The following is a 26,257-nucleotide window of genomic DNA, read 5'->3' as shown; positions in this document are numbered from 1 at the left end:
TATTTATACAGACTTTGTAATTATATTTTTTTTGTACCCAGTGAGTAAGTTTAATTTTGTCTTTATAAAAAAAATTAAACAACCATTTTGATTTAAAATCTATTAATAAAATGAAATTTTGAAATGTATAAGGTTTAAGAAAATTGACTCTTGATTCATGTAATAGAACTAACGAGCTCAACAAAATTGCTTACAAGCTTGAATTGAGTCTAAGTCTGAATTGGAAAAAAGATTTATTTCGAGCTCTAAGTTAAACTTAAAAGCTAAGTTAAATATTAATGAATCAAACGACTCATTCCATCCCCTGGAAATGAGTTTTTTAAAGTGTTGGCCTCTTCTTTTGATCTATTATTACACATTTACTCCTTTGCTCTAAAGAAGCCTTTATAAAAGTCAGTAGTTTTCCTCTTAGGAATATCCTCATCAATACACTCGTTGAACATGGATCTTGTGGAAAAGTTGAAACTCAAAAATCTACTCTACATAAGGAGAGTCACAAAGATGGATTGTAACATAAAAAGTCCTATAATACAGAAATTTTAAATATTCACGGCAATGCAGCATAACCTAACACATCATGAAGGATACACAGTTATGCCAGCAGCCATATATACCCCCCCCCCCCCCCCCCCAATCTTCTTAGGCTGTAACAGTTTTTGTTTTAACCCCAATTTTCTTCCAAGACACACTAGGCATAATTTGTTTTGTGTCAACACGATCTTTGTACTGAACAGCAAAATTGAGCAGTGAATCAAGGAGAGAGTCTGAAAGAAAGTGTGGTCTCAGTCCCAGATCAACAAGTTTAGTGTTCTTGCAATTGTAGTAATGCTCTTCTGCCTCGACTCTCGGGTTAGGCACATTGATAGTTTTCACCTCAATGCCCAGCTTCTCACCAGCTTTTGTAACAAGGTTGGCGAGTTGATTCACTGAAAACTGCTCAGTGAATTGGTTGAAGACTCGGAACTCCCCAGGCTTAGCGGGGTTTGCGATGGCAAGCTCAACGCATTGAACTGTATCTCTTATGTCAAGGAAGCCCCTAGTCTGAAATATGCGCATTATAAAATACAAACAAAAAATTAGCATCAAAGCATTTCAAAAGTTTTTCCTATAGACACACAGTATACCAATTCAACTAATATAGGAAGAGAACTAAGAAAATAGAGCAATTGAAGAATCAATTCGCGCTGTTGGAGTCTCAATGGAACAAGATGGACAAGGCAGTGAGACAAAATCAACATTTAACATTGTATACTAGTGGCTGGGGTTAATCATAGTTACTATCAATAACTCTCAGATATCTATTGAGTTGCAACAAATACATGAGGTTACCAAGAACCCAAAAAGCAGGACTTGTTTAATATAGTTACAGTTAATTTTCAAAGAAAAATGTGGAGTTGCCTTAGAGAAGCTCCATCAATGGTCTTTGATTCTTCTCCAGTAGTCTAATGGACAATACACAATATAAACATGTTCTGATTGAAATATTGCAAAATTTATGTCCTTTGCCACAACAATCATCAAAAGTCATTCTTTTTATCAACAACAAATAAACAAAAGCATGGGTATGTTACCTGGCCTCCTTTACCATATACAGTAAGTGGATGACCAACAGCAGCCTGAACGCAGAACCGATTCAATGCAGTTCCAAATATTCCATCGTAATCAAACCTGTTATACAGCTCTTCATGCATTGCAGTCTCATCTGTTCTGACCCCATATACAACTCCTTGATTCAGATCAGTTGCTCGAATCCCCCAAGCTTTGCAAGTGAAAGCTATGTTATGTGAATCATGTACCTTGCTTAGATGGTAGAATGAGCTAGCTTGCTTGGGATATGGCAAAGTGTCTGTCCTTCCATTGTGAGTAATGGTAATATAACCTTCCTCGATATCAATATTTGGTGTCCCATATTCACCCATGGTCCCAAGCTTCACTAGATGACACTGCTCTCTGAACTCTTTTATGGCAAAGAGCACATTCAGTGTCCCAATAACATTGTTCTGCTGAGTATACACAGCTCTTGACCGGTCTATCATAGAGTAAGGAGCAGACCGCTGTTCCCCAAAGTGGACAACAGCATCAGGTTCATATGACTTGAAGGTTTCAGACAAGAACTCAAAATCACATATGTCACCGATGTAGAGCTCAATAGTTTTTCCAGTGAGAGATTTCCAACGCTGAAGGCGGTTCTGGATAGAAGAAATCGGTGTTAGAGAATCCAGTCCAAGCTGGTGATCAAAAAGGCGTCGAACAAGGCTGTCAACAATGGCAACCTCATAACCCTTGTTAGAAAGGTGGAGGGCAGTTGCCCAACCACAGTATCCATCTCCACCAATGACCATGACTCGCTGTGGTTTAAAAGGATCGCCAGAGCTAGTTTGAACTGGGGTTTCCTGGCTAGTTGAAACTGCAGCAGCATGTACTACTAGAGAACCTTTTCTTGGCTTCTGTTCTTGCAAGAAAAGCCTTCTAAATGGAGTTTTGGAATTATTGCAAGCTAACGTGATAGAAAACAGTGTTGAACAATTGTTAAAGGGTTTTAGGTAAGGTTTATTTCTAGAGCAGATAGTCAAGGAGCAAGAAGAGGATAGCAATTGAGCCATCTCGATCAGAGGATCCTCTAATTACTTTAAGCACACTCCTGAAACAAGAATTAAAATCCCATCACTTGCACTTTGCTTCAAATAATAATAAAATGCTTGCTTCATCAAGCACACTTAATATTGATTCAAGGACTCATCAAAGTAATTTCCAACAATGTCAATCAAAAAGTAAGCAAGGGTAAAGACTTGTAATATCACAAGCATGAGCATTCGTCAACACAAAATAAATATCACCACTAAAAATCAACACAAGGACTATACCCACGGAGAGAAATGGACGATATAAATTATGTTAGTTGAGAAAGAGGCAGAAATACCAACTGGCTAGAGTATCAAATGACTGAAGAGCTCAAATCACCCATATTTCAATCTGAATACATTGAACACCATATTCCTGACAAGTGACCACTTCAATTTATAAGTGTTTCACCAAAACATTCCCAAAGCTCTTTGAACTTTTGAAAAAATGGATAAACATTATTGCTCTTATTTAAAATCCATTCATTTGCATTGCATTTTAGTTTAGAATAAAGCACGTAATTATGATTCATGGAGTCATTAACCCAATTTCAAAACTTTGTGGATCAAAAGGACGTGATGTGACCAACACCAAATAATCAAAATTTCAAAAAGCACCAACACAATACGAAACAGGGTGAATTAGAATGATAAAAAACAATAAACAAAAAAAGGTAGACCCACTTAGAGAAACGAACATTATCATAATCACTTTAATGGAAAAGGCAGAAATAGCATCAGGGTGTTAGTATCAAATTACTATCAAGGGCACTTCAAAGTTGCTACCTTTTCGTGCCCTCAAGATGCCCACTTGAAAATTTAGAAAGATGGAACAAAACATAACAAGCCAGGGCAAGAAAAATGGAAATTGCGAAAGATGGTAAGTGATTGATTAGATTACCTTGAGAAAACTCAAAAACAAAGAAGTCACTGTAGAGTGAAGTGGATTTGACTCTGATGCTGGTTCGAGTTCTAGATAAAGATAAAACCCCGGCAAATTGCAGTGTTTGGGTTTGAGAATCAAAAATGGTGAAGAGGAATATCCCTCTCTTCTTTCTCTAGAGAGTCCCTTGCTACTGGGTTTATGCCGTTTATTTCGGCCCAATCGCAATCTTATTATATATTTTAGCCCAAAAAAAAGGTATTGCTATCAACACTACCCAAGTGGGAAACTTTTCGTAATTTCTAAAATTACCCTTCCATGGGTCAGTTGTATAACCGCATATAAAATCTATAATGGAAATATATTTTCATTGTATTAAGGGGGAACATACAAAAGTTAAAATGAAAACACATTTCCATTGTACATTTTGTACGTAGAAATGTGTTTCCATTTTATATATTGTACACACTCCCTGTCCACATAAATACATTTATGTTGTAGATTTTTTACATAATTGTCATGCCAAAAGAAATGTATTTTTGTTGTTGAATAGGAGGTTCATACAAAATTTGAAATGGGAACACATTTTCACGAACAAAATCTATAAGGGAAACATGTTTCTACATAGAAAATCCACAATGAAAACATATTTTCATTTTAGATTTTGTATGCACCCGCACAATGGAATCATTCCATTGTGGGTTTTGAAAATTAAAAAAAAAAACAGAAACACATTTCGCATATAAAATGTAGGCACAATGGAATCATGGGTTTCAAAATGTTTAAAAAAATTGTGATTTTGATGGATAAAAAAAAACTTGTTGTGTCTCGAATTGGTCTAACAAGAGAGGAGAAGATGAATTAGGAAGGGGATGAATGTGCTGTGAAAGAGAAAGAGAGAAGTGATAGAGAAGTGAGAGGAAGGGTGAAGGATTGGGGTGTAGGAAAACATCAGTAGGGGAAAATAGTCACTTGCTAAGGCTTGGTAGTACCAATAGTAATTCTAAAAGTGACAATAGCAACGTCCCAATATAAACATAACTTGAAAGTTGAAATATATGGCCTATTTGGACTTTGGATAAGTTTTTTCTGGTAAAACTTGTAGAAAAAGAACATAAAAAGTGAAATATTGTACAAGTGGTAAATTAAAATTATTTTTTTAAAAAAACTAAGCAAATTAATTTCAATTAGTTCTAATTATATAATACAATAAGTTACAAAAAATACATTAGTAAAATTGTTTTTATTAAAATTAGTAATAAGTCAATTAATATTAATTATATAATTGAAATAATTTCATAGAGAAAATACATTAGTATGAGGCAAAATAAAACATATAATTAAAATAGTCAATTGCAGCCCAGTTGTAGGATCTTAGACAAAATCCCAACAAAAATATCGGGAAGCTGTGTGCAGCTCAAGATTTACCAAAAAGAAAAAAGGACCTTGTGTTGTAGCTCTCGTAAGTCTCGAACTATGGTCCAACCTCGAATATGAACATAGCATAAAGGTTTGGACTTTGAAGTTTGAAGTCACTAGTCAACACATTTTGTTGAAGACAGAGAAATGGCTGTTACAAGTGAGTGTTGGCCCTTCCCCACAGTGGATCAAGGTTAACAACTTCTTACTCTTTTTTATTATTACCTTTGTGTGCAAATGCCCATTATTCAGTTTCATTATCACCCCAAAACAGGTTTTAGTTTCATTATTTCCAGTCATTATTCAAGTCATGTATGTTTTGTGTCGATAGGATCAAGCTTAAATTATGACTAATAATCGTTTCTTAGTAAAAATAAAAACACAACTATTTTTAAAAGTAAAAGCAGGCATTGTATATGTTGCACATCTATAATGGCTTATAAATTCAGTGTTCTACTCAAAACAAGCGATGAAATTAGGTAGTCATGACTTTTCACTTTGTGTTTATCTTTGGATGTTCAAAAACAGGATAAGAAATCTTTACTGCAAAAAGAGAAGAGTATAAATATGCAATACGGATTAGGCCATTCTATTATGTTCCACACAAAAGACATACATCATGACATTTAAAGATTGTCTATGGTATTTGTAATGCAAATCTTTCATACAAAACATCCACCTGAGAACACCAAGAGAGATATGAAAGGTTAAAAAAAGGGGGAAATATCCCTATATTGAATTTTGTTGTTGCTGAATCATGAAACATTCTATACTCTAAGTTTCCTCCTAAGAGACTATAAAAAATATATGACACCAGACACAGTTTCCACAAAACAAAAAACTGCTGACATCCCAAATGATTATGATCATATACATCTCCTTGTTGACCTGCACATGTAGAGGAGACAGTGAATCAGATTTCTCGAGATAGTAGTATAATTACATAAATACAACTTGAGCTATTACTTTAGATGCGTGGATGTTCTTATAAATGATGCATATAGAATTCTTCCTCTTCTGTTATCTGGTTAAAATTGATCATATGACAGGAGTATAGGAGTGGCTACTTGATATTTTTAATGGATATGGTTTCCCTTGACATTTTTGAATATTCAGTTTTCACATAGTTTGACAAGTTTTCTGTTGACTGTTGTTAACAATTGCACATCACTTTGCAATACTTCAGAGAAGAAAAAAAGAGGAAGGGTAAATTAAAAAAAAAAACTACTTGAGGGTAATTTTATACCTTTCAGCTTGAATTTTTTTTGCATACAAAGCTATTCCACTCTTTGCCAGTTTGCCCAGTTTCAAGTTTTTATAGTTGGCATGACTGTTTCAAAAGCTTCCACCAGCAGCTCCACTTTTCTTTTCCTAGCAGGGGTTAATTTGGAAACAACCTGTCGAAGTGCATAATCAAGCATCCATTCTTCCGTACCTTTTCGTTCTTCCATGTCTTGATGCCTTAAGTTAACTTTTTCAGCTTCTGAATCAGGCTCTAGAGGTAGATATCTAGGCCCTCTTGGGTTGAATTTCCTTACTTTTTCCAATGACTTGATGAATCTCCTAAGCAGGATCACTTTTTTAAGATTGCTCCAGCTTGTAGACATTTTCTGGTTTGTTTTGTTTTGCTCCTTTGGTGCTGATTCTTCTTGTTTTTGGATCATTCCGTTCCCGGATTCCATCTGTTCTTCTTTTTGGTTCAGGCCTTCACTGTATACTCTTTCAGTTCTGTTGGATTGTTTGGAGTTGTCTGAAATTGTGCTGTCAGTGAGTGATTCCTTGTCTGATAAGTCATCCTGATCATCTGGAAGAATTGAATCAATTGCTTCTTCTACCATCTTGATGGCTTCATTCTGTTGGCGTGCAACTTCTGGATCAGCTACGACATGGTCCTTAAATTTCATCTCTTCATCAGTCACGGGTGTACTTTCATGAGAGAAGGAAGCTCCTCTTGTTCTGCTCCCATCAAACCCTGACTCTTTTTCATCTGCCCCATCAATTAGTGACTCGGAATTGTTTTCATCCATATTTGATACCATGTGCTTATACACCAAGTACCACAATCCTGTGTTATTCTGTTTCTCTACAGGGGTCTCAGGTTCTACAACAGCACTAATATGAGCTTCAGATTGTTCCTTTGTAGGGAACTCTTCAAGAGTCTCAGTTTCCTGTTTAACATTTTCAATTCCTTCTTTTCTGTTGTTGGCAGTTGGTTCGTTTACAGGTGCTCCTGAACCAATCAAATTAGATCTGAGTGATCTAACTAAACCTTCTAGGACTAAACTTTTGGACATGGAAATTTTTTCCCCATTATCACCATTCAGATTCTTGGTTTCAACATCTCTTCCAGGTGACTCAGATTTGATATCTGGATTTTCTGTATTCACACTGGATAGCAAATCTTCTGGAACATCATTGACTGTTTCATTGGTTGGAGCCTCCTCATGACTGCTTCTTATAATTTCAACTGGCTCATTTAAGGAACTTGAGGTAGTATCTTTGATCTCTACAAGATAAATATTATCACTGTCACTTGATATCTTCTCCTCATTATCATAACTGCCAGCTAAACTTTGCTTTCCACTCAAGTCTTCTTCAGTAGCTCCAAAGGCAGGCATATTCTTGACTGTCTCGGTTCCAGGAAAATCAAGAGACTCAAGACATCTTTCTTTGAGCGTAGTAGGATTGTGCAGTTCTGGCATTGGATCATCACTAGTATTTTCTGTCAGTTCCATACTGCTATCATGAGAAAATGATGTTTCTTCCTCGCTGTGATTTGAGGAATTGTCAAGGGGTTGAACTGGATTTGCTTGAGGTTCCATTGTTGGAGAAAACCGTGGACTATTTTCAGCAACTTGAAATGGCAGAATTGTTTCAAAAGCTTTTACTAGAAGTGTCACTTTTTGTCTTTGAGCAGGTGCAAGTTTAGAAACAACCTTTTGAAGTGCATAGTCAAGCATCCATTCCTCAGCATTCTTCTTCTCTTCCGCTGTTTGGTGCTTGAGAAAAACTTTTTCTATTTCTAAGTTAGCATCAGAAGGAAAACGTCTTGGTCTTTTGGGGTTGATGTTTCTTACCTTCTCTAATGCATTCACAAACCTTTTCAAGAGGATTAACTTCTTCAGATTGCTCCAGCTTCTTGGTGCTCTTTGGTCAGGTTTGGTCCCCATCCTCTGTGCTGTTGGAGATTCTGTGGATGTTGAAGTATTCCTTTTTCTCTCAACTTCACTCTTTTCTAAGTGTACCACATCTGAATCAATGCCTTCAGATTTGAATTGATCATCAGAAAAGAGGTCTTCAGGCTCTGGAAGAAGGATTTCATCAAATGCTTTCTGCACCAGCTCAATTGCATCCTTATTTTCCTCATCCATATCCTGATCTGTATCACAATCATCACGACAAGAGTTGTTCACTTCATTAGTTGCAAAGAAATCTTGCTCTCTTCCTTCCTTGTCCTTCCCATCAAATTGCTGCTTATTTTCACCTGTGTTACTCAATACAGCATGCTTATACATCAACTGCCACATTTTGACAAATTTTTTATCTCTTTCCTGCATTCCCCTTGCCATATCAGTAGTGCTAGCATGTGTAGACTCTTTCTGTAAAGAACTCATCTTCAGTACTTCACAATCCAGCTTCATATTTTTGCTTGTGTTGCCAGTGTTAGTTACTTCTCTCTCCAATATCTCAGTATCAGGAGCAGAAAACTCGACTCTATCTGTTGATGTTGATTCCACACCTTCAGAAACTGTGGATGCTGGAGTGCCATGAGGCCTAATCCATAAGCCCCTAGCCAGCTTTTTCTTGTTCTGAAAATGAGATCTTCCATCTTCTTTGTGGACAGTTTGAGTTTTCTGAGCGGCTTTCTTTGCATTACCAATCTGCTTTGATCTAGTGTCAGGTTGACAATCCATTTTTGTTGGCTTTTGGCTCTTCAACGTGCGCCTCCTCATTGACACAAAGCGCTTCAGTGGAGGCAGATTGGTGTGGCGTTGACCGTGAAGTGAGCAGTAAGAATATGGACAAACCTTCACAGCTGATACTCCTTGAGAGTCACTTCCCTCTTGAGGGAGGTCAATTTTCTCAGGAAAATGGGAATCCTTGAGAGCAGAAGTACAAGTGGCTCTAAGCAAGCTTGTGTATGGGGATTGAGATATCTGATTGCCTCTCTCCATGGAAGAATTCTTTGATTTGAAAGTAGGCATCTTTGCTAAGATCCTCACGGGCTTCAAGCTTAATCTTCTGGTTATGACTCTCTGGAGTTTGTTACCAGCATCACTTGCACTTTTCCAATTCTGGTCATCACTTCCATAATTAGATTCATAAAACTTTCTTGTTGATTTTTGGCCCTTGACAGCTGCAAACTTGATTGATCTTGAGGACTTCAGTTCCCTCTTTGGTTCAGTCCTTCCAGATAACTTTCTGGTCAGACTTCTCTTCAGTTTCAAAGTAGTAGACATTCTTGTCAAAGTCTTCTTTGTGAATAGTATTCTTTGTGTATTCTGACCAAAAGCAGCATTGTATTATTCTTATTCTTACTATTCACCAAACAATTGAAACCATTCAAATCATTTTTTTCAAAATCAGCAAACTTACCTGAATACTATCTTTTGCATGAGAACTGCTGGTAGCCTTCATGTAATTTGGTGATGCATCTACCATTTCAATTGGTGTTGGCCCCTCTAAACTTTCTGTGTCAATGAAGAGATAATCATGGCGGTGTCTCCCTCCTCTGGTGGATGATCTCTTGCTTGGCAATCTTACAAGCCTTATTGACCTCACTTTCTTCAGTTTCTTCTTGGATTCCAATCTTCCTCTATTTTCTGGTTGTCTGGAAACAGATTCAGCATAATCACTGTGGCTGCCTTCAATTTCAACCTTCATTCTGCAGAATCAGTACAATTCATGGAATCAACATCATGGAGTGAAAATTTGTGCACACCATCAAAGAAAACAAATTAAGAAATGAGAAAAAGAAAACAAGTCTCCCACCTGATTATGTGTTACAATTATGCTTCAGATTGAGGAATGATCTTTTTTTTCTTCCCTTGGTTTGTGTGAGAAAAAAGTGTATCTTCTGGAAAATAGAGAATTGAGCTATTGCTTTTCTTTTCTTCTGCAAAGAAAACTATGAGACAGAGAATCCAGAGTGTGGAATTTTCAGACAGTTGTCTTAAGTTGTAACTAGACTAGATATTAATGTTAATATTAATATTAATATTAATATTATTAAAATAAGAGGCAAAAGAAAAGGGAAAAATAAAATAAAATAGGTGGCTTTTGGCTTTAAAGTTTAGAATTGAACGTGTTAAAAGATAAAAAAGAATGAGAAATGGGACCTGGAGGTACTTGACCAGTAGATAGGAGTGGAAAGAGTCAATTGTGTCGAATTGACTTGGCCTTGGTCAATTCAATTGGTTCGACGTGAAAACTACTCATTCGTATTTAGATTCTTCTGAGAATTGTTACTAACATTTTGTAACACATACACACTCATTTTATGGTTATGGGATGGAGAAATTCATAGAGTTGATTGAATATCGGACTTACTCTTTAATTAATGATTGTATTTTAAAAAAAAAAAATATATATATATATATATATACACTAAAAGTTGTGTTATTAGGATTTTCTCACGCTGTCATACCCTTTACTTATCTATTAACAAATAATATTAAACTCAATTCTTTTGAGTGAAATCTTGAATTTGAATTTTATGGATGAAAAATGTAATTAAGAAGAAATTTTTTTACTAAAGTAATCAGTTGAATTTCTTATAAAAATTAATGAAACAAAGCCGATAATAATTCATACCAAATAATATGATGATGAAAAAAAAATCTTAGACTCATCAAGTAGAGAAATCTTAATCTCCAATTATTGCATGAAAAAGGTGTACAGTAATATTATTTTTTTAACAAAATGTTTGTGTACACCAGAAGAATGGTCCTTGTGTGAATTTACTTCTTTTTTTAAAATAATTTTTATTTTAGTAATTTTTTCAAAATTATAAAAACAAATACTTTAAGAAAAAATTAATTGGTATACTATTTGTGTTATTAAATATTCATTAATTAAAAGTCTTAATAGAAATATATAAATCTACTAATTAAGTAATTATTACCATATGAACCTTTTCTGACAGTTGAGATCCGGGAATTAATAATAGTTGTCATAGATGAAGATCAAGTGTGGTGTTGTGGGAAACATAACGCGCTTAGTTGAGTTAATCATGAGAATGGTGGGACCACCGATTTGCTCACACCAATCTACACGACGCAATTGACGCAATCCTGTAATGAAATTAAGACTGAAAAAAAAATCATTAAGAATTATCTTCTTCTTTTTTTCCTGATAATTAAACATTTTAAAAATTTATTAAATATATACATACTCGAGCAAAAAAACATTCTTCTGCTTTTTTTTTTTTGACTGAATTCTTCTGCGGTTTTTAAAGTTCTTTTTTGCTACAATGCGTTTTTTTTAAAGTTTAGCCAACGGGAAGGTTGGTTTAATTTTTTATACATATGAAATTACTTAATCCAATCATTGAATTTAATTTTTTTATCAAACAGATTAATCTTTTAAAATTTCATGCAAATAAAAAATTAATTAATGCTTCATCACTTGTATATTTTATTTTAACAAATAGTAAACTATTTAAATATAAAAATATAAGTAAATGTCCATGATTAGATATTGTATTAATAAGGGGTATGCAAAATAACCGGTTTGGATTGAACCGGATTATAATTGAACCTAAGTTAAATTGATTTTTTTTAACTAGTTTAAGAAAAAAGAATTGTATTATTTTATAAAATCAATTTAGTTAATCAAATTGTTTCTATCTAATCAGTTTGGTTAATCGAACTGATTTTCACATAATATTTTTTATTTGAAAAAATCAGTTCAAAACTAATATGAAGCTTAGAATCAATTTAAAACTAGTTAAAATCGGTTAAGAATCAGTTTTTTAAAATTAATCTAATTTTGAATCGATTTTCAAACCAATTAAACTATTTGAATAGAAAATCGAACTGATTTAAATCGTTTTAAACTGTTATCCTAATATTAACATGAGTGTATCTTTGAACCATTGGGGTCAGCCTAGTGGTGGGGATTTTGGGTTGTATACACGAGATCTTAAATTCAAAGTGAGACCACCATTATACACAAAAATAAAAAATAAAAAAAAAATAGGGGTTTTCTTTGTCCCAGCCATTCAAAAAATAAAATTTGTATTAACAAATACTTAATTTATGCGAAATTTGATATATATGATATAAAAAAATTGATGTTCATAAATTAAATGTTATATTAAAAATTAACGTAATATTAAATTATATATTTATTAAATGTATTTATATAAAAAAACTATCCAATTTTATATTTGTTACATGTATTTGTTTTGCATATTAAATGTTATTTATTGTAACAAAATTGATAAATCTATATTTATATATCATATAACCAAATAAAATTGACTTCATGATAATATTAAATTCCATATTTATTAAAATTAATATATAATAAACTTAAAAAACTATTAAATTTTATATTCATGAAGTATAATGTATTTGTTTGACTTATAAAACATAATATATATTTATTAAATATATGGCCTTTTATAAATATTATGTTTTATAATATTTATGAAAAGTGATACATTTAATAAATATAGATTTTGTATTTCTATTTTTAATTAATTTTTTACTATCTATATAAGATTTTATTAGTTCATAAATATTGTTAGGACTCATTCTGCGGTCAACATATGACATAATAGAAAATGATACGATATAAAAACATGATAAATTTTAATCTTATTTCATAATTAATATACATTAGATAGCGTTGTTATGTTATTTTGACATGTATTTGATGCAAACAAAATAATGATAGGTTGTGGTGGAAGTAGCAATGATGATGACAGTCGTGTGACAATTCTGATGGTAACAATAATTGTGACCGTGGTAGTGGTGATGACGATAATGACAAGATTGGTAGTGACAATTGTGATTGTGAAAGGAAAAGAGTGGGAACACATATCCTACTTTGTTATTTTCTAACCCAATTCCCTCTTCAATATAAGAAATACATTAGGTCAAAAAGATAGTATAAACAAGATAAGCGAATCATATTTTATTATACCAAACAATTAATTATTGGATAGGATAATTATCCTATATTATCATATCCAAGCCATTAAGCATGCCTTTAACAAATGATTCAACCCCATTTTTATCTACTAAACCCTTTTGACTACATAGAATTTGGGATTTTGTCTAATTGTTCACTACTTTAGCCTCTCCAAACTATTCATGAATTTCCAATATTAGTTGGTAAAAGGAAAAATGATTAATAATCATACCCATTTATCATTGATAATGCATATTGAAGTTATTTTAGTTTAATTAACTACTTCGAATATGAGTCTTAGGTATATAATTATATTAAATGTTTAGAGAAATAAATTTATTGTTCACAATAATCTTGCTCGATTTGAACAATATTATTTCTATAGAAAATACATGTCTTCTCTATGCATAAAAAAACACATCTTTTATCAAGAGAGTCTAATGCAGTTGGTTGAGTAGAGTGTGTGTGTGTTGTAAATCTTTTGATACAGTGTTCAATTCCAACGGATAAAAAAGCGTGTCTTCTCTACAAAAAAAATATACTCATTATATTAACAAGAGAAATGTTAGGAACAATTTCTTTGTTACACTATTTTTAAAACATATATTTTTTATTGATTAAAATTTATCAAAAATGATAAAAATTGATGGGTTCCACAACATATTTAATTATTCTCTATACTGATTTTCTAGTTTTCAATAAATTTTAACTAATTAAAAAAATGTGTTACTAACACTTCTCATTATCAATAATCCAACTTAATTTCCTATTTACTATTAAATATTGAGGGATGATAGAGTGAAAGGTATTATTATTGGTCCTAACCAAATTACTCTTGACCCCTACCAGCCAAGAGCAAATACCAAAACACCCTTCCCCACCCCACCCCACCCAAAATACTCCTTCCTTCCCTTTCTTCATGCCTTTTATCACTTTCCTCTTTTTCTTTCTTCATTCATTCATTTCATCTTTCCCTCTCTTCACTCACACAAGTCTCCGTTGCTGAGGTATTTTTTTTTCCTTTTTCGTAAACATATCAGAATTTTGATTCCATTTATTTTTCTTCAAGTTATTGGTTACATAAGGAAATCATGATTCAGTTGTGATTACATTTTTCCAAAAAAAAAATGTACAACAAAAGTTGGATTTCGTTGCACAATGTACAACAAAATCTCATTTCAGTAGTACATTTTTTTAAGGAAAAAAATGCACCACAAAAATATAACTTTGTTGTATCTTGTGCCACAGAAACATACTTTCATTGTACATGTTGTATTTATCCCCTATGCACTTTTTTCACAAACTCATGCACAATAAATTGTGATTCCGCTGCACTAGTGGGGGTATAAAAAAATACAATGGAATCACATTTATGTTGTACATTGCTTTAAGGAATCACGATTCCATTGTACAACATTTTTTGCACCTCCTCTAATGCAGCAAAATCGTGATTCCATTGCACATTTTGGAGAAGGGTGGTAATTTTGAAATTTTGAACAATGGTAGGGGCTAATAGCAAAGTGGTTGGGGCTAATAGCAACTCCCTAGAGTGAATTTTGAATTACAGTCTCCAACTCTAGTAAAAAGCCCAAACAATAAAGGGTACAGAAAAAAAATGCAAAAAAACCATGAGTTTTAAGTTTACATTGACGGTTCTACATGGATGTTTTACTTACCTCTCTTTTTTATTTATATACCTCCCTTTTTTATTTTTTCCCTAAATTATCCGGATCTCTTTTTCTTTATATAATTTTTTTATTCATTTTTCTTTAGAATGAAAACATACCTCCTATGTAGTCTTTACTCTTTTTAGCAGTAAACTTATAGTAATTTATAAAGCAACCATATGGTTCTCAAGACCGTCTGATTCTCAACCTTAGTGAATGTTTTGAATCTTTTTATCTGATGGGATTAATGTTTCAAATGGGATTGATGTGTGTTGCTTGTGTTTTTTTTTTTTAAAAAAAAAAACTCTAATTATAGATTTTGTTTTATTTCTTTTTTTCCTTTTGTTTTCTTTTTGTCATGGCTTCTGTCTTTGACCTAGGAAAGAAATCTCTCACAAACAATATGTGAGTATGAAGCAAGGATGATTTAATGATTGTGGAATTCCATTTGCTTACCTTTCTATCTCTTTTCACAGTGATTAAAAAACTAATTAAAATCTCCAAGATTTCTCTTTGAGCAGTAATCGCATAAGCAACTGGTCTTAAAAATAAATCTTCTGATGAGGTCTAGGAGGGCATGAGGAGGGTGTATTTAAAAATGAGGGTAGTTTAGGTAAAAATAAAAAGAAAAAGAAAGGAGGTATACAAGTATATAAGAAAGGTACAAATATCAACTATCCTAACATATTAGAAGGTCCATGAACATTATCATTGGACTCGTTCCGAGCTATATTGTATTATTTTGTTGAGTTACCCGTTGGGATATTATTATTAGCACCCACCCTTCCCCTCTAACCTTTCTTCCTTTCTTTCCTCTTTTCCTCCTTGTCTGTGGAAGCTCTCCCCTACACTCCCATTTCTTTCCTCTCAGTCCTTTACACGGTATTTTTTTTTTCTATCTGTAATTTATACAATGAAAACGAAATCAAGATTTCATTTTTTATTTATTTTCTGGCAACATTGATTCTATTGCAATTTTTGCAACACATCAAAAATGTGATTTCATTGTGTTAGAAATTTTGCAACAAATATTTTTTTTAAATGATAAATTTTTCTCTTAATTTTTTAGGTCAATGGATTGAAATAATTTTATATAATTATATCTAATGAGGTTACAATTTCAACTAGATGAAAAAGTATGAATGATAAAAGTCAAGGTTTCTTTTACCAACTCGACCAAGCATATGGAGCAAAAGGCTAATGATATTAGTTTGGGTAATGATAATGATAAAAATGTGGGTGGTGATGACATTGATATGCAACCACAACCTAACTATCCCGACTTTTGCAATGTGCAACGAAATCATATTTTTGTTATATATTTTTTTACACTCTCACTTGGACAATAAAATCATGATTTTGTTGTACAACGTTTTTGCAACCTCATTTACACAACAGAAAAATAATTTCGTTATACATTATAAAATAAAATACAATAAAATCATATTTTCGTGTCACAATATTTTTGGCACCTTCACTCATACAACAAAAATTATGTTTCCCCTCTACAAAGTGGGGAAGGATATTTTTAGACAGAAAATTTTAGTGAGGAAAATAGCAAAGCTTACGGAGCCAATATCAACTCCCTAGCCCGTTTTCCGTTTATTTGTGAGAAATAGAACTTAGAAAAACACCTAATTGTTCCCCTCACGTTTTTGTCGTTTGGTTTGCGTGTCAGCTGTTGTGTGTGCCCCTTGCTTGCGAAACCACAAATCCATAATTGGATGGCATTATCTAATTAGAATGTTTCAAACTTTCAACTTGCATCGCAACAACAAACCAAAACTATAAATTTGTCTGACTCTGCCACCTTTTTCTTTTTCCCTTATCTCTGTGGTATCCACGTCATCATTTCTTGACTAGGTTCCGCGTCACCGTATGGGTATCTTATCCCCTCCTCTCAGATCCCAATGCCATCCATTCTTAATTATAATAACACCAAAAATTCCTTGCCCCTTTAGCTCTGCACGAAGATTGGTTTTATAGATCGACGATTCGACTTCTGGGGTTGGTTAAAATTTCATCTTTTTTCATTTGAAAGGTTTTGGTTATCTGATTTCGAGTTGTGATCGTGGTTCTTAGGTTTCTTGGGGTTGGAAGAAAAACAATGACTTATAGCACTGTTCTGTTGCATATTCGTTTCTATTTTAGTTTCCTTTTTCTTTTTAATTTGGTTGAAGATGGGAATTTTACGAGTTTTGGAGCTAAACACAGCTGTACAGGACACATATACACTTTTTAAGTTTATCATTTTGTGAGATTCTGGTGTGAATTGTTTTCTTTGTACTCTTTAGCCTTGCCTTTTCCACAATGTGTACCCTTTGATATTAACATTGAAGATACAACTCTTACTATACTGACTTTATTATATATTATTTAATCCCTTTGTAGTTTATAGTTTTGATTTGTGAGAAGGACATTATTTAGTTTTGATCAAGGGAGAATGATGGATCATATTAGTAATGAGGCCAGTGTTGACCGTTTTCCAATTGGTCCTTCTGGCATTCTTGGTAGGACAATTGCTTTCAGGGTTCTTTTTTGCAAGTCTATCTCACATTTTAGGCACCACATATTTATTGTGTTGTTAGATCTCTTCTATAGGTTTAGGGGGGGTTTGGCATCCTTTATATCATGGTTGCATCCCAGGAACCCTCAAGGGATATTGGCAATGATGACAATTGTTGCTTTCTTGTTGAAACGATACACAAATGTGAAATCAAGGGCTGAAATGGCATATAGGAGGAAGTTTTGGAGAAACATGATGAGAAGTGCTTTGACCTATGAGGAGTGGGCTCATGCAGCTAAGATGCTTGATAAAGAGACAACAAAGATGAATGAATCAGACCTTTATGATGTGGAATTGGTGAGGAACAAGCTTCAAGAGCTCCGCCACCGTCGACAAGAGGGATCTCTCGGAGATATAATGTTTTTTATGCGTGCCGATCTTATTAGAAATTTAGGTAATATGTGTAACCCTGAACTACACAAGGGTAGGCTTCAGGTGCCTAAATTAATCAAGGAGTACATTGATGAAGTAACGACTCAATTGAGAATGGTCTGTGATTCTGATTCAGAGGAGCTATCATTGGAAGAAAAGCTTGCTTTCATGCATGAAACTAGGCATGCATTTGGGAGGACTGCTTTGCTGTTAAGTGGGGGTGCCTCTCTTGGAGCTTCTCATGTGGGTGTAGTTAAAACACTGGTAGAACATAAACTCATGCCTAGGATAATTGCTGGTTCAAGTGTGGGATCCATTATGTGTGCTGTTGTTGCCACTAGGACTTGGCCTGAGCTCCAGAGCTTTTTTGAGGATTCATGGCACTCATTGCAATTTTTTGATCAAATGGGTGGGATTTTTGCAGTTGTTAAGAGAGTCACAACATTGGGTGCTGTTCATGAGATCAGACAGTTGCAAATGATGTTGAGGCATCTAACAAGCAACCTTACATTTCAAGAAGCTTATGACATGACAGGCAGAATTCTTGGGATTACTGTTTGTTCCCCAAGGAAGCATGAACCGCCTAGATGTCTTAACTACTTGACTTCACCCCATGTGGTTATATGGAGTGCAGTAACCGCTTCTTGTGCCTTTCCTGGCCTTTTTGAGGCTCAAGAATTGATGGCAAAGGATAGAAGTGGAGAGATTGTTCCTTACCACCCTCCTTTTAACTTAGGCCCTGAAGAGGGCTCCACACCAGTGCGCCGTTGGAGGGATGGTAGCTTGGAGATTGATTTACCTATGATGCAGTTGAAAGAACTATTCAATGTCAATCATTTTATAGTTAGTCAGGCCAACCCTCATATTGCACCACTATTGAGATTGAAAGAATTTGTGCGGACTTATGGGGGCAACTTTGCTGCCAAGGTACATATTCATGGACTTGGACGTTTGGGCAAACACAATGCATATTACATTCATATACATTTTTATGTTTATTGGTATTGTGTACATTTGATTGGGAAATGTTTGCATCCTTTGAGAGTTTCCATTAAACTTGTTAACCACTCTTACTGCGTAATGATTGTATCAAATTTGGTTTTTGATTTTTCAGCTTGCTCATCTTGTGGAGATGGAGGTGAAACATAGGTGTCATCAAATACTGGAACTTGGTTTTCCATTAGGTGGACTTGCTAAATTGTTTGCTCAAGACTGGGAAGGTGATGTGACTGTTGTTATTCCCGCAACTCTTGCTCAGGTATGCACCTAAGGAACATTAAAATAACAGCTAGATATTTAAGGAGAAAATAACTTCAGCTAGATATCAATTCAAATAAAAAGTGCTAGTGGTTAACATGAAGCCTTTGATTACAAAACTTTGTGAAGTTTCCTTGGAAACATATTGGAATTATGTGGCAAATGTTCTTTCTATATTTGTCCACTTTTGCTAAAGGTTCAGGAGTTTATTTGTGTATCATTTACTAAAGATGATTCAGTTAATTAATGATTAAATTGTGCATATTGTGACTGTTGTTTTACCTGTGTCCTGTTCCAGTACACCAAAATTATACAGAACCCTTCTTATGGAGAGCTTCAAAAGGCAGCCAACCAAGGGAGAAGATGTACCTGGGAGAAACTTTCAGCCATAAAAGCAAATTGTGGCATTGAGCTTGCTCTTGATGAGTGTGTTGTGATTCTCAATCATATGAGAAGACTAAAGAGAATTGCTGAGAGAGCTGCTTCTGCCTCTCATGGTTTGTCCAGCACTGTCAGGTTCAGTGCTTCAAAAAGAATTCCTTCGTGGAATTGCATTGCACGAGAGAATTCGACCGGCTCCCTTGAGGACCTTACTGATGTTGCCTCCTCATTGCATCAAGGCATCGGCAGTTCCAGCAGAGCCAATGGCAAAACTTGGAAGACCCACCGTGGCATACATGATGGAAGTGACAGTGACTCTGAAAGTGTTGATTTGCATTCTTGGACAAGAACTGGCGGGCCTTTGATGAGAACTACTTCAGCAAATATGTTCGTTGATTTTCTCCAAAACTTAGAGGTTGATACGGATCCTAATAAAGGCTTAGTGAGTCACACTATCCATAATGATTTTCAGTATCATAGCCCCAGGCTCACAACACTAGATAGGAACTCTGATAGCACAGAATCTGAGCCAAGGGAAACTGGCAACAGGGTTGTCAATGTGTCCAGCATACTTGTGACCGAAGGTGATCTTCTGCAGCCTGAAAGGATCCATAATGGGATTGTGTTTAATGTTGTCAAGAAAGAAGACTTGTCACCCTTAAGTAGTAGCAGTCATGGTTTTGAAAATTACAACATTGAAGTTGCTGAATGTGTCCAAGATGAGTGTCCAGGGAAGGAGATAGATGCTGCTAGCTCTGCATCTGAACACGGAGATGATGAAGAATCCATGCCAGCCAGGTCCTTAACTGACATGCCAGATTACAATTCCATTGATCATCATTCGGGCACAGATTCGGGTATGGATCAAAGCATTGTTGACAGTTAGTGTCAAGTATCAGTTCTTTTCCAGTGACATTTTAATATTTTGTTCCTATTGCCCTCCATATTGTAAATAGTACTCATTCTAGACTTGGAGAGGTCTTTATTCATGATTTTGATGGGAATAGCCCACCAATTTGGTTTGCTCATAAATGTAACAAAGATAAAGAGTTTGTATACATAAATTCCACGACAACATTGATATTTCTTGGTTACCACTTCTCAGATGAATGAAATGGAGACATGGTTTTCATAATTTGATTAACTGAATTAATTACAATATTATTAACAAGATCTGAAGAGGATTTAGTTTCTGATTTGCATGAAGGTTGCTTGGTGCAACTGCTGTGTGTGATATTACTTGTGGACAAAATTTCTTGTGTATGAGAGAAACACCACATGGGTTCTTAAGTTTCTCGTGACAGCTAGAAGTATTAAGTTTTTAAGAAAGACAAATGGATTATGACAGTACATGTTTGGAAATATGGTGCAAAATGACTTTTGAGACATAAATTACTTTTCAATACCTTTGTTTTTGTTTTCATTTTATTTTTATTTGTTAGATTTACATTGAAACATGTGTCACAATAATCTTAACTTGAAATCAAACATCTACATGATCATCATAAACTACCTTTTGAGTTCTTTTTTGCTCACAAAGTAATGCTACTAGTTGTAAAATTGTGAGGGACCAGACAAATGCTTGTAAAGTATCCATTTGTTTTAGATTTTAGGATAATTAATTTTTAATTACTGAACATGATTAGGGTCTGTGCTTAAATTAAGTTCAATCAATCATAAGCATATGTTACAAAGTGTAAAACTGATTTTGACCTTAAACCAAAAGGGAAAATCTATGAATAAAACAAGTCAGACAAACTTTTTGAAGCTGTTGTGAATATGGGGAAGCATAAATGTGGATCATCAAAATCACTAGTGATGTGTCGCAAAGTCCCTACTTTAGTGCATGACAGTATATGTGAAGATTTATTTTACATTTAATTAAAGGATAATTTAAAGAAACAAAAGATAGGGTCTTATCATTAAACCAAAGCCATCAATACTATATTCCGTTAGCTGTAAGCCTGTTGTTAGTTTTCCAATGTTGTTTGAAATCGTATTCCATGCAATCCCTTATTTTCTCTGGTCTTTTATTCCATGAAAACCCTTCAATCAAGCAGCTATCACATCCGTTAATTTTTTATGCTCTCACTGCCACTCTCTACGGTGGAGACTACATAGCAAGTCCCATAAAATGATATTCAAATCTACATACACTTGACAAGATGTAATACTTGGTGTTATATTATGTATCAAGATGTTCACACTACCTTATAAGATAGCCAATTATCTTCAATGCAGGGTATACTTTTTCATTTTTGGTAATTAGTTGCAAGTACATTACATTGCTATTTGTTACTTTAATTCTATTTTTCTTACCTCCGAAGGATCTCATAGGACTAGCATAAGTGCTCGTAAAGGATTTACCTATCCAGGACCTCAAAGGAACCCCCTAAGGGGGAATAATCACCAAGAGGGGTTGATAAACAAGAAGGTATTTGAACCCATGCACTTGGATAATGCACAAAATCGTCTGAAATTATCAAACCAATTAAACAAACCTACGTCATCTAAATGCATGATTTTTTGCTGTTCATGTTTAGTATATAAATAAAAGAGTAAATTATGTCACAACTTCTACCTCACACATATATGTACTAATAATAAAAGGAATAAGAAATCAGAATTAATTAAAAAAATTTAAAACACATTTAAATAAAAGCATTATATAAGGATAAAAGGCTCACATTCACTTCACTATTATCAAAAACATTTTTGGCTTAAAACATCATATAATTAAACAAAACTCATATCCCAATATCACATTCTATCAGAGTATTGTGTCCCAACATCCTTCAGTACAAGATTTCTTAAAGCAATTTACCTAGTCATCTGCTCCCATAAACACAAAGTTTAAGATGATCACAGGATCCAAACACAAACAACACACGGGAATGAGTTATCACATTCTTAACTAATAGAGAGAAATAAGACAACATGTAGATATACATATCATATAAACGAAATATAATTTACTTAAATATAATTCACTTCATTCCACCACTTTGTTGTGTAACATCACATCACAACACAACACGTCTCATTCATTTTCACATCATTCACGTACTCAAGGATTAAAACACAATATCACTAAATCAATCAATATCGACCAATACACAAGCGTTATGCAACAGATACACTAAGACTCAATCATATATGCAATGTGGTACTATGTAAGTGAAAAACCACGTTGGGTGTCTAGGATTACATGACAAGACAAACCACACACTAGTTAGTCAGGTCACTCTCACCAGGTAAAATCATAGGGAGATCAGTCAGGGTCACGCTGTTTTGCGAGAATGCTCAAACCATATGGAATCGACATAGACTTAAAGGAGACTCAAACCGGGTGTATTTACCCCTAAGGCCTAGACTCTGAAGAGTCTGTCAGGGTCTCTCCCTCCTGATTCAGGTCCAACCTAGAAAACATTTTAGCACACAGACTCTATCTATAAACAGTACAAAACACATGACTCCTCAATTGTTCTCAAAATAATTTTATCTCATCGCGCCTGTGATTAAACTCGTCGGGTCCCCACAGTGATTCCCATCACAATACTCGTTGCGCATTAACTCATCACCCTTAAAGTGTCTTATAATCGTGTGATTGTACGATTCATAACTCACAACTCAGTGCACACAACATCTCAATGCACATATATATTACAAGTCAATACATACTCAATTTATCACATACACTCGGTCTCAATCACAATGGTATAATCATAATTTAACATGTTATCACACCTCATGAATCATATACACTTTACCTATAAACTATGTAATACACACAACTACTCAATTGTTTTCAAAATCATTTTAATTCGTCGCGCCTCAAAGTGATTAAACTCGTCGGGTTTCCACAATGAATCCCATCACAATACTCGTCGCGCAAAAACTCGTCGCCCTTAAAGGTTCTTACAATTGTGTGATTGCACAGTTCATAACTCACAACTCAATATATACAACATCTCAATACACATGTATTTCACCATTCATCACAGATTCAATTTGTCGCTTACTCATAATTTGAACCCATTTCATAATCTCAATATAACAATTTATACAAAAAAGTTTCTCACAACATGGGGAGTAAAACCCCTCAAACAATTTCACACAATTATATTAAAATCAATAAATCAAAATCATAGGTCAAAAGCACAAAAACATCAAGAGCACTCAATTTTATCAACCAATTCATATCAGAACACCAATTAGTCCGTCAAACACAACAATCTCATATTTATAATCATAAAGGAAAATTATAATTTAATAAACATCCTAAAATAAATCCCAATTTAATTCTCTAAGATTCTCTACACATGTTCATTCTAACCCCCAATTGCGATAAACTCATCCCTTACCTCTAAGCGAACTCACGTGTGTATTCCGACAGCGATAGCAACATCTCTAGCAGTTTTCTAAGATTTTTCAAACTTTTTCTCTTGTTGCTCTGATAGGGTTTCCAAGCATCAGAGAGAAAGATAAGAGATTGAAGCCTCCATTTTACAGTCTCTGTGCGAAGAACATTTTTCTCTTTGTGAACATTATTTTGCAAATTCCAACGGTGAAAGTATGCAAAAATGGGTTCCCAAGGTGGTTTTCAAATTTCACGATGATTCAATGGTTGACGAGTCTGAGATCGTAGTTTTACTGGGACAAGTTTTGGGTTTCTACGGGAAAAGAGAAAGTTACGATGCAAAGGACATTTCTCTCACCTCGGACATCATCAAAAACTGACATAACTTGTTTCTATTTATAGATAGGGTACTTTCAGTCTATTATTTTCCTTCAAACCATTATTTTAATAAAATTATTTCTTCTTATTTATTTAATTATAAAAACCTCATCATTTTTTTAAAACTCTATTTATTTATAAATAAAAATTCTTTTTAATTTATTTACGAAAATGGAATATTACAAATTACACCAAAATTTCCTCTCTTTTTTGAGATTTTATATAATTTCTCTACTTTCTTAATGTTGCAAACTCTCTTATAAGAGTACATGATGTACGTAATACAATTAAGGAGTTTTTTTAATGTAATATATAAGGAATGTTAATGTAATCTTCTTCGTTAAATTATTTTTCCAGCAATGCGTGTGAAAGAATTTTAATAAAAAAATGTAATGAGAACTAAATTGCATAAATGACTATCATTTATCGAGCTAGCAACAGGGCAGCTTAATGTATATTTAAATCTAAAGTAAACTTTAAAATGAAGTATTTTTAAATTAGTTTAAAAAATTATTAAAATCATTATAATTGTATTTAAAATTTATCTTTTATCTTTTAAAATGTAAATTACTTATTAAGTTATTATAATAATTTTTGTTTAGATAAAAAAATGTTAATCACTTAAATCTTTGTGAAATTTTTATTAATGTTAGTTTTAAAACATTTTTTTCATTAAAGCAACAATTGCAGAAACTGTTAACATTATTTTGTAAGCATCTATAAAAAAAAAAAAACATTATTTTATGAGCAAGAATAAAAAAAATGTTGATTAATATATTATTTTTCACTAAGCAATCAAATAGAAGTCTATTAACAAGATAAATAGGGGGTTCTCTCGAAGTTGTGGGTGTGTATCCATATTGAGCTGTTTATTTTATTTTATTTTTCCCATGGCCACCAACCCACCCTTAAGGAAATGCGGTTGGGGAATGCAGAATGGCAAAGAACTTAGGTTATTAACGATAAAATATGGACCTTGTAGTTGCTGTTGTTGTTGTGTGTTTTTCTTTTAATATGGGTGAACAAGTATCGGATTGAGACTTGAGACAGGTTTATTTCTATTCTTATCGATCTGATCTTAAATTTGTTTGGGTCACTTGTTTGAATCTGAATTGAAACCCTCAACCAAGACTCGATAAATTAAGGACGAGATCAAACATAAACTCGATTTATTATCATAAAATATCAATCTTAACATTATTTATCGTTAAACAGTTGAATAAATGAAATATTAAACTTAAATTAAGACATATTTTATAATATATATTTCAAAATAAATTATACCATTATTAATAAATTAAATTGCAAATTTGATCTCTTGTTTTTTTTTTCACTGCTTTGGTTTTCCTATTTTAGAAAACTCAAAACTAAGGTAAAATCTTTTTAAACACATCCAAGTCAATTAATTCTTTTTATATTTTTCTTCTTTTCACATCATATCACTTATAATATTTTTTTTCTTTTTCTCACTAAATGTCAACTAACATATTGGGTGTTTAAGTATTCTTTTTCCGAAAAAAAAAACACTATAATTACGTGTTAAAAGAGTAAATTGCATTTATACCTCTAAAATTTTGCATATTGTACAAGATATCTCTCCTTTTTTTTATCCTACAATAATCTCATTAGTTGTTTAAAAAACATTACATTTACGCCTCTTATACATTACCCTAATTTCCTTAATTATTTAAATAATATTATATCGTGTATCCAAGTTATTGTAAAAGTAAAAAAATAATGTAATCTGAACAAATTTCATGAGGTTTCAATTTAAAAAAATATTTACTCTTGAAAAAACTGACATGTGTTATATTTTAATATTCATGAATCTTAAAGGTAGGAAGCATAAATGAGTCTCACAGTGACATTTTTCTCCCTCTAATATCATCAATCTTATTATTAATTTTAGAATTTGAAATGATAACACAAAGTTTTAAATAGCTCTATCTTTATTTTATTTTTTGTAAAAATTAAAGACAATGAAATGGTTTTACAATAACTCATTCATCCTCATTGATTTTGATATTGCACCTAAAATTTCCATTTCATCGTATGAAGTTTTAAATTCATTCACATTTTGAAGTCTCTAATTCAATAATAAGAGCATCTCTGACTACGATTGCTTAACCTACTTTAATAAAGATTCCTGAATTGGGATACACTGTTGGAGCTGTTGAGTTGACCTTTGCATATAAGGGACGATTCCTTTAATCA

At 33.4% G+C, this 26,257-nt stretch overlaps 3 protein-coding genes across 6 annotated transcripts; 1 reads left to right on the top strand and 2 right to left on the bottom strand.

The window, feature by feature from the left end:
• Positions 1 to 366: 366 nt before the first annotated feature.
• LOC114406665 (UDP-sulfoquinovose synthase, chloroplastic-like) lies at positions 367 to 3,678 on the bottom strand. 3 transcript variants are annotated; one of them, XM_028369433.1, is made up of 4 exons: positions 3,523 to 3,658; positions 2,921 to 2,997; positions 1,572 to 2,641; positions 367 to 1,041 (listed from the first exon to the last, which is right to left on the bottom strand). In XM_028369433.1, exons 3-4 carry the CDS (start codon positions 2,601 to 2,603, stop codon positions 640 to 642), a joined length of 1,434 nt encoding a protein of 477 aa, XP_028225234.1. In that variant the 5' UTR covers positions 2,604 to 2,641; positions 2,921 to 2,997; positions 3,523 to 3,658; the 3' UTR covers positions 367 to 639. The 3 variants fall into 3 exon arrangements, with proteins under 3 accessions (XP_028225234.1, XP_028225233.1, XP_028225235.1); XM_028369432.1 differs by lacking the exon at positions 2,921 to 2,997 and having other exon boundaries at positions 3,523 to 3,678; XM_028369434.1 differs by lacking the exons at positions 2,921 to 2,997; positions 3,523 to 3,658 and adding an exon at positions 3,408 to 3,492.
• A 1,807-nt stretch (positions 3,679 to 5,485) lies between these two features.
• LOC114406664 (calmodulin binding protein PICBP-like) lies at positions 5,486 to 10,103 on the bottom strand. 2 transcript variants are annotated; one of them, XM_028369431.1, is made up of 4 exons: positions 9,916 to 10,103; positions 9,520 to 9,817; positions 6,170 to 9,425; positions 5,486 to 5,811 (listed from the first exon to the last, which is right to left on the bottom strand). In XM_028369431.1, exons 2-3 carry the CDS (start codon positions 9,805 to 9,807, stop codon positions 6,231 to 6,233), a joined length of 3,483 nt encoding a protein of 1,160 aa, XP_028225232.1. In that variant the 5' UTR covers positions 9,808 to 9,817; positions 9,916 to 10,103; the 3' UTR covers positions 5,486 to 5,811; positions 6,170 to 6,230. The 2 variants fall into 2 exon arrangements, with proteins under 2 accessions (XP_028225232.1, XP_028225231.1); XM_028369430.1 differs by having other exon boundaries at positions 9,520 to 9,808; positions 9,916 to 10,102.
• Positions 10,104 to 16,574: 6,471 nt separating this feature from the next.
• On the top strand, positions 16,575 to 20,440 carry LOC114406663 (triacylglycerol lipase SDP1-like). The gene is made up of 3 exons (XM_028369429.1): positions 16,575 to 18,594; positions 18,782 to 18,925; positions 19,223 to 20,440. The coding sequence occupies exons 1-3, from the start codon at positions 17,173 to 17,175 to the stop codon at positions 20,189 to 20,191; spliced, it is 2,535 nt and encodes an 844-aa protein (XP_028225230.1). The 5' UTR covers positions 16,575 to 17,172; the 3' UTR covers positions 20,192 to 20,440.
• The last annotated feature ends 5,817 nt before the right edge of the window (positions 20,441 to 26,257 follow it).

The sequence above is a fragment of the Glycine soja genome, chromosome 3 (genome assembly GCF_004193775.1).
Source record: "Glycine soja cultivar W05 chromosome 3, ASM419377v2, whole genome shotgun sequence".
In the NCBI taxonomy this organism is placed as follows: domain Eukaryota; kingdom Viridiplantae; phylum Streptophyta; class Magnoliopsida; order Fabales; family Fabaceae; genus Glycine; species Glycine soja.
The sequence above is the reverse complement of the archived record's forward strand: the minus strand, read 5'-3'. Positions and strand labels throughout refer to the sequence as shown.

Excerpts from the sequence above, each read along its gene's own strand:
- LOC114406663 (XM_028369429.1), top strand. The coding sequence starts at position 17,173 with ATGATGGATCATATTAGTAATGAGGCCAGTGTTGACCGTTTTCCAATT. Across the intron at positions 18,595-18,781 it reads GGGGCAACTTTGCTGCCAAG|CTTGCTCATCTTGTGGAGAT; the intron begins GTACATATTCAT and ends TTGATTTTTCAG. Across the intron at positions 18,926-19,222 it reads TTCCCGCAACTCTTGCTCAG|TACACCAAAATTATACAGAA; the intron begins GTATGCACCTAA and ends GTCCTGTTCCAG.
- LOC114406664 (XM_028369431.1), bottom strand. The coding sequence starts at position 9,807 with ATGAAGGTTGAAATTGAAGGCAGCCACAGTGATTATGCTGAATCTGTT. Across the intron at positions 9,426-9,519 it reads ATGCAAAAGATAGTATTCAG|AATACACAAAGAATACTATT; the intron begins GTAAGTTTGCTG and ends GCTTTTGGTCAG.
- LOC114406665 (XM_028369432.1), bottom strand. The coding sequence starts at position 2,603 with ATGGCTCAATTGCTATCCTCTTCTTGCTCCTTGACTATCTGCTCTAGA. Across the intron at positions 1,042-1,571 it reads TATATGGTAAAGGAGGCCAG|ACTAGGGGCTTCCTTGACAT; the intron begins GTAACATACCCA and ends CGCATATTTCAG.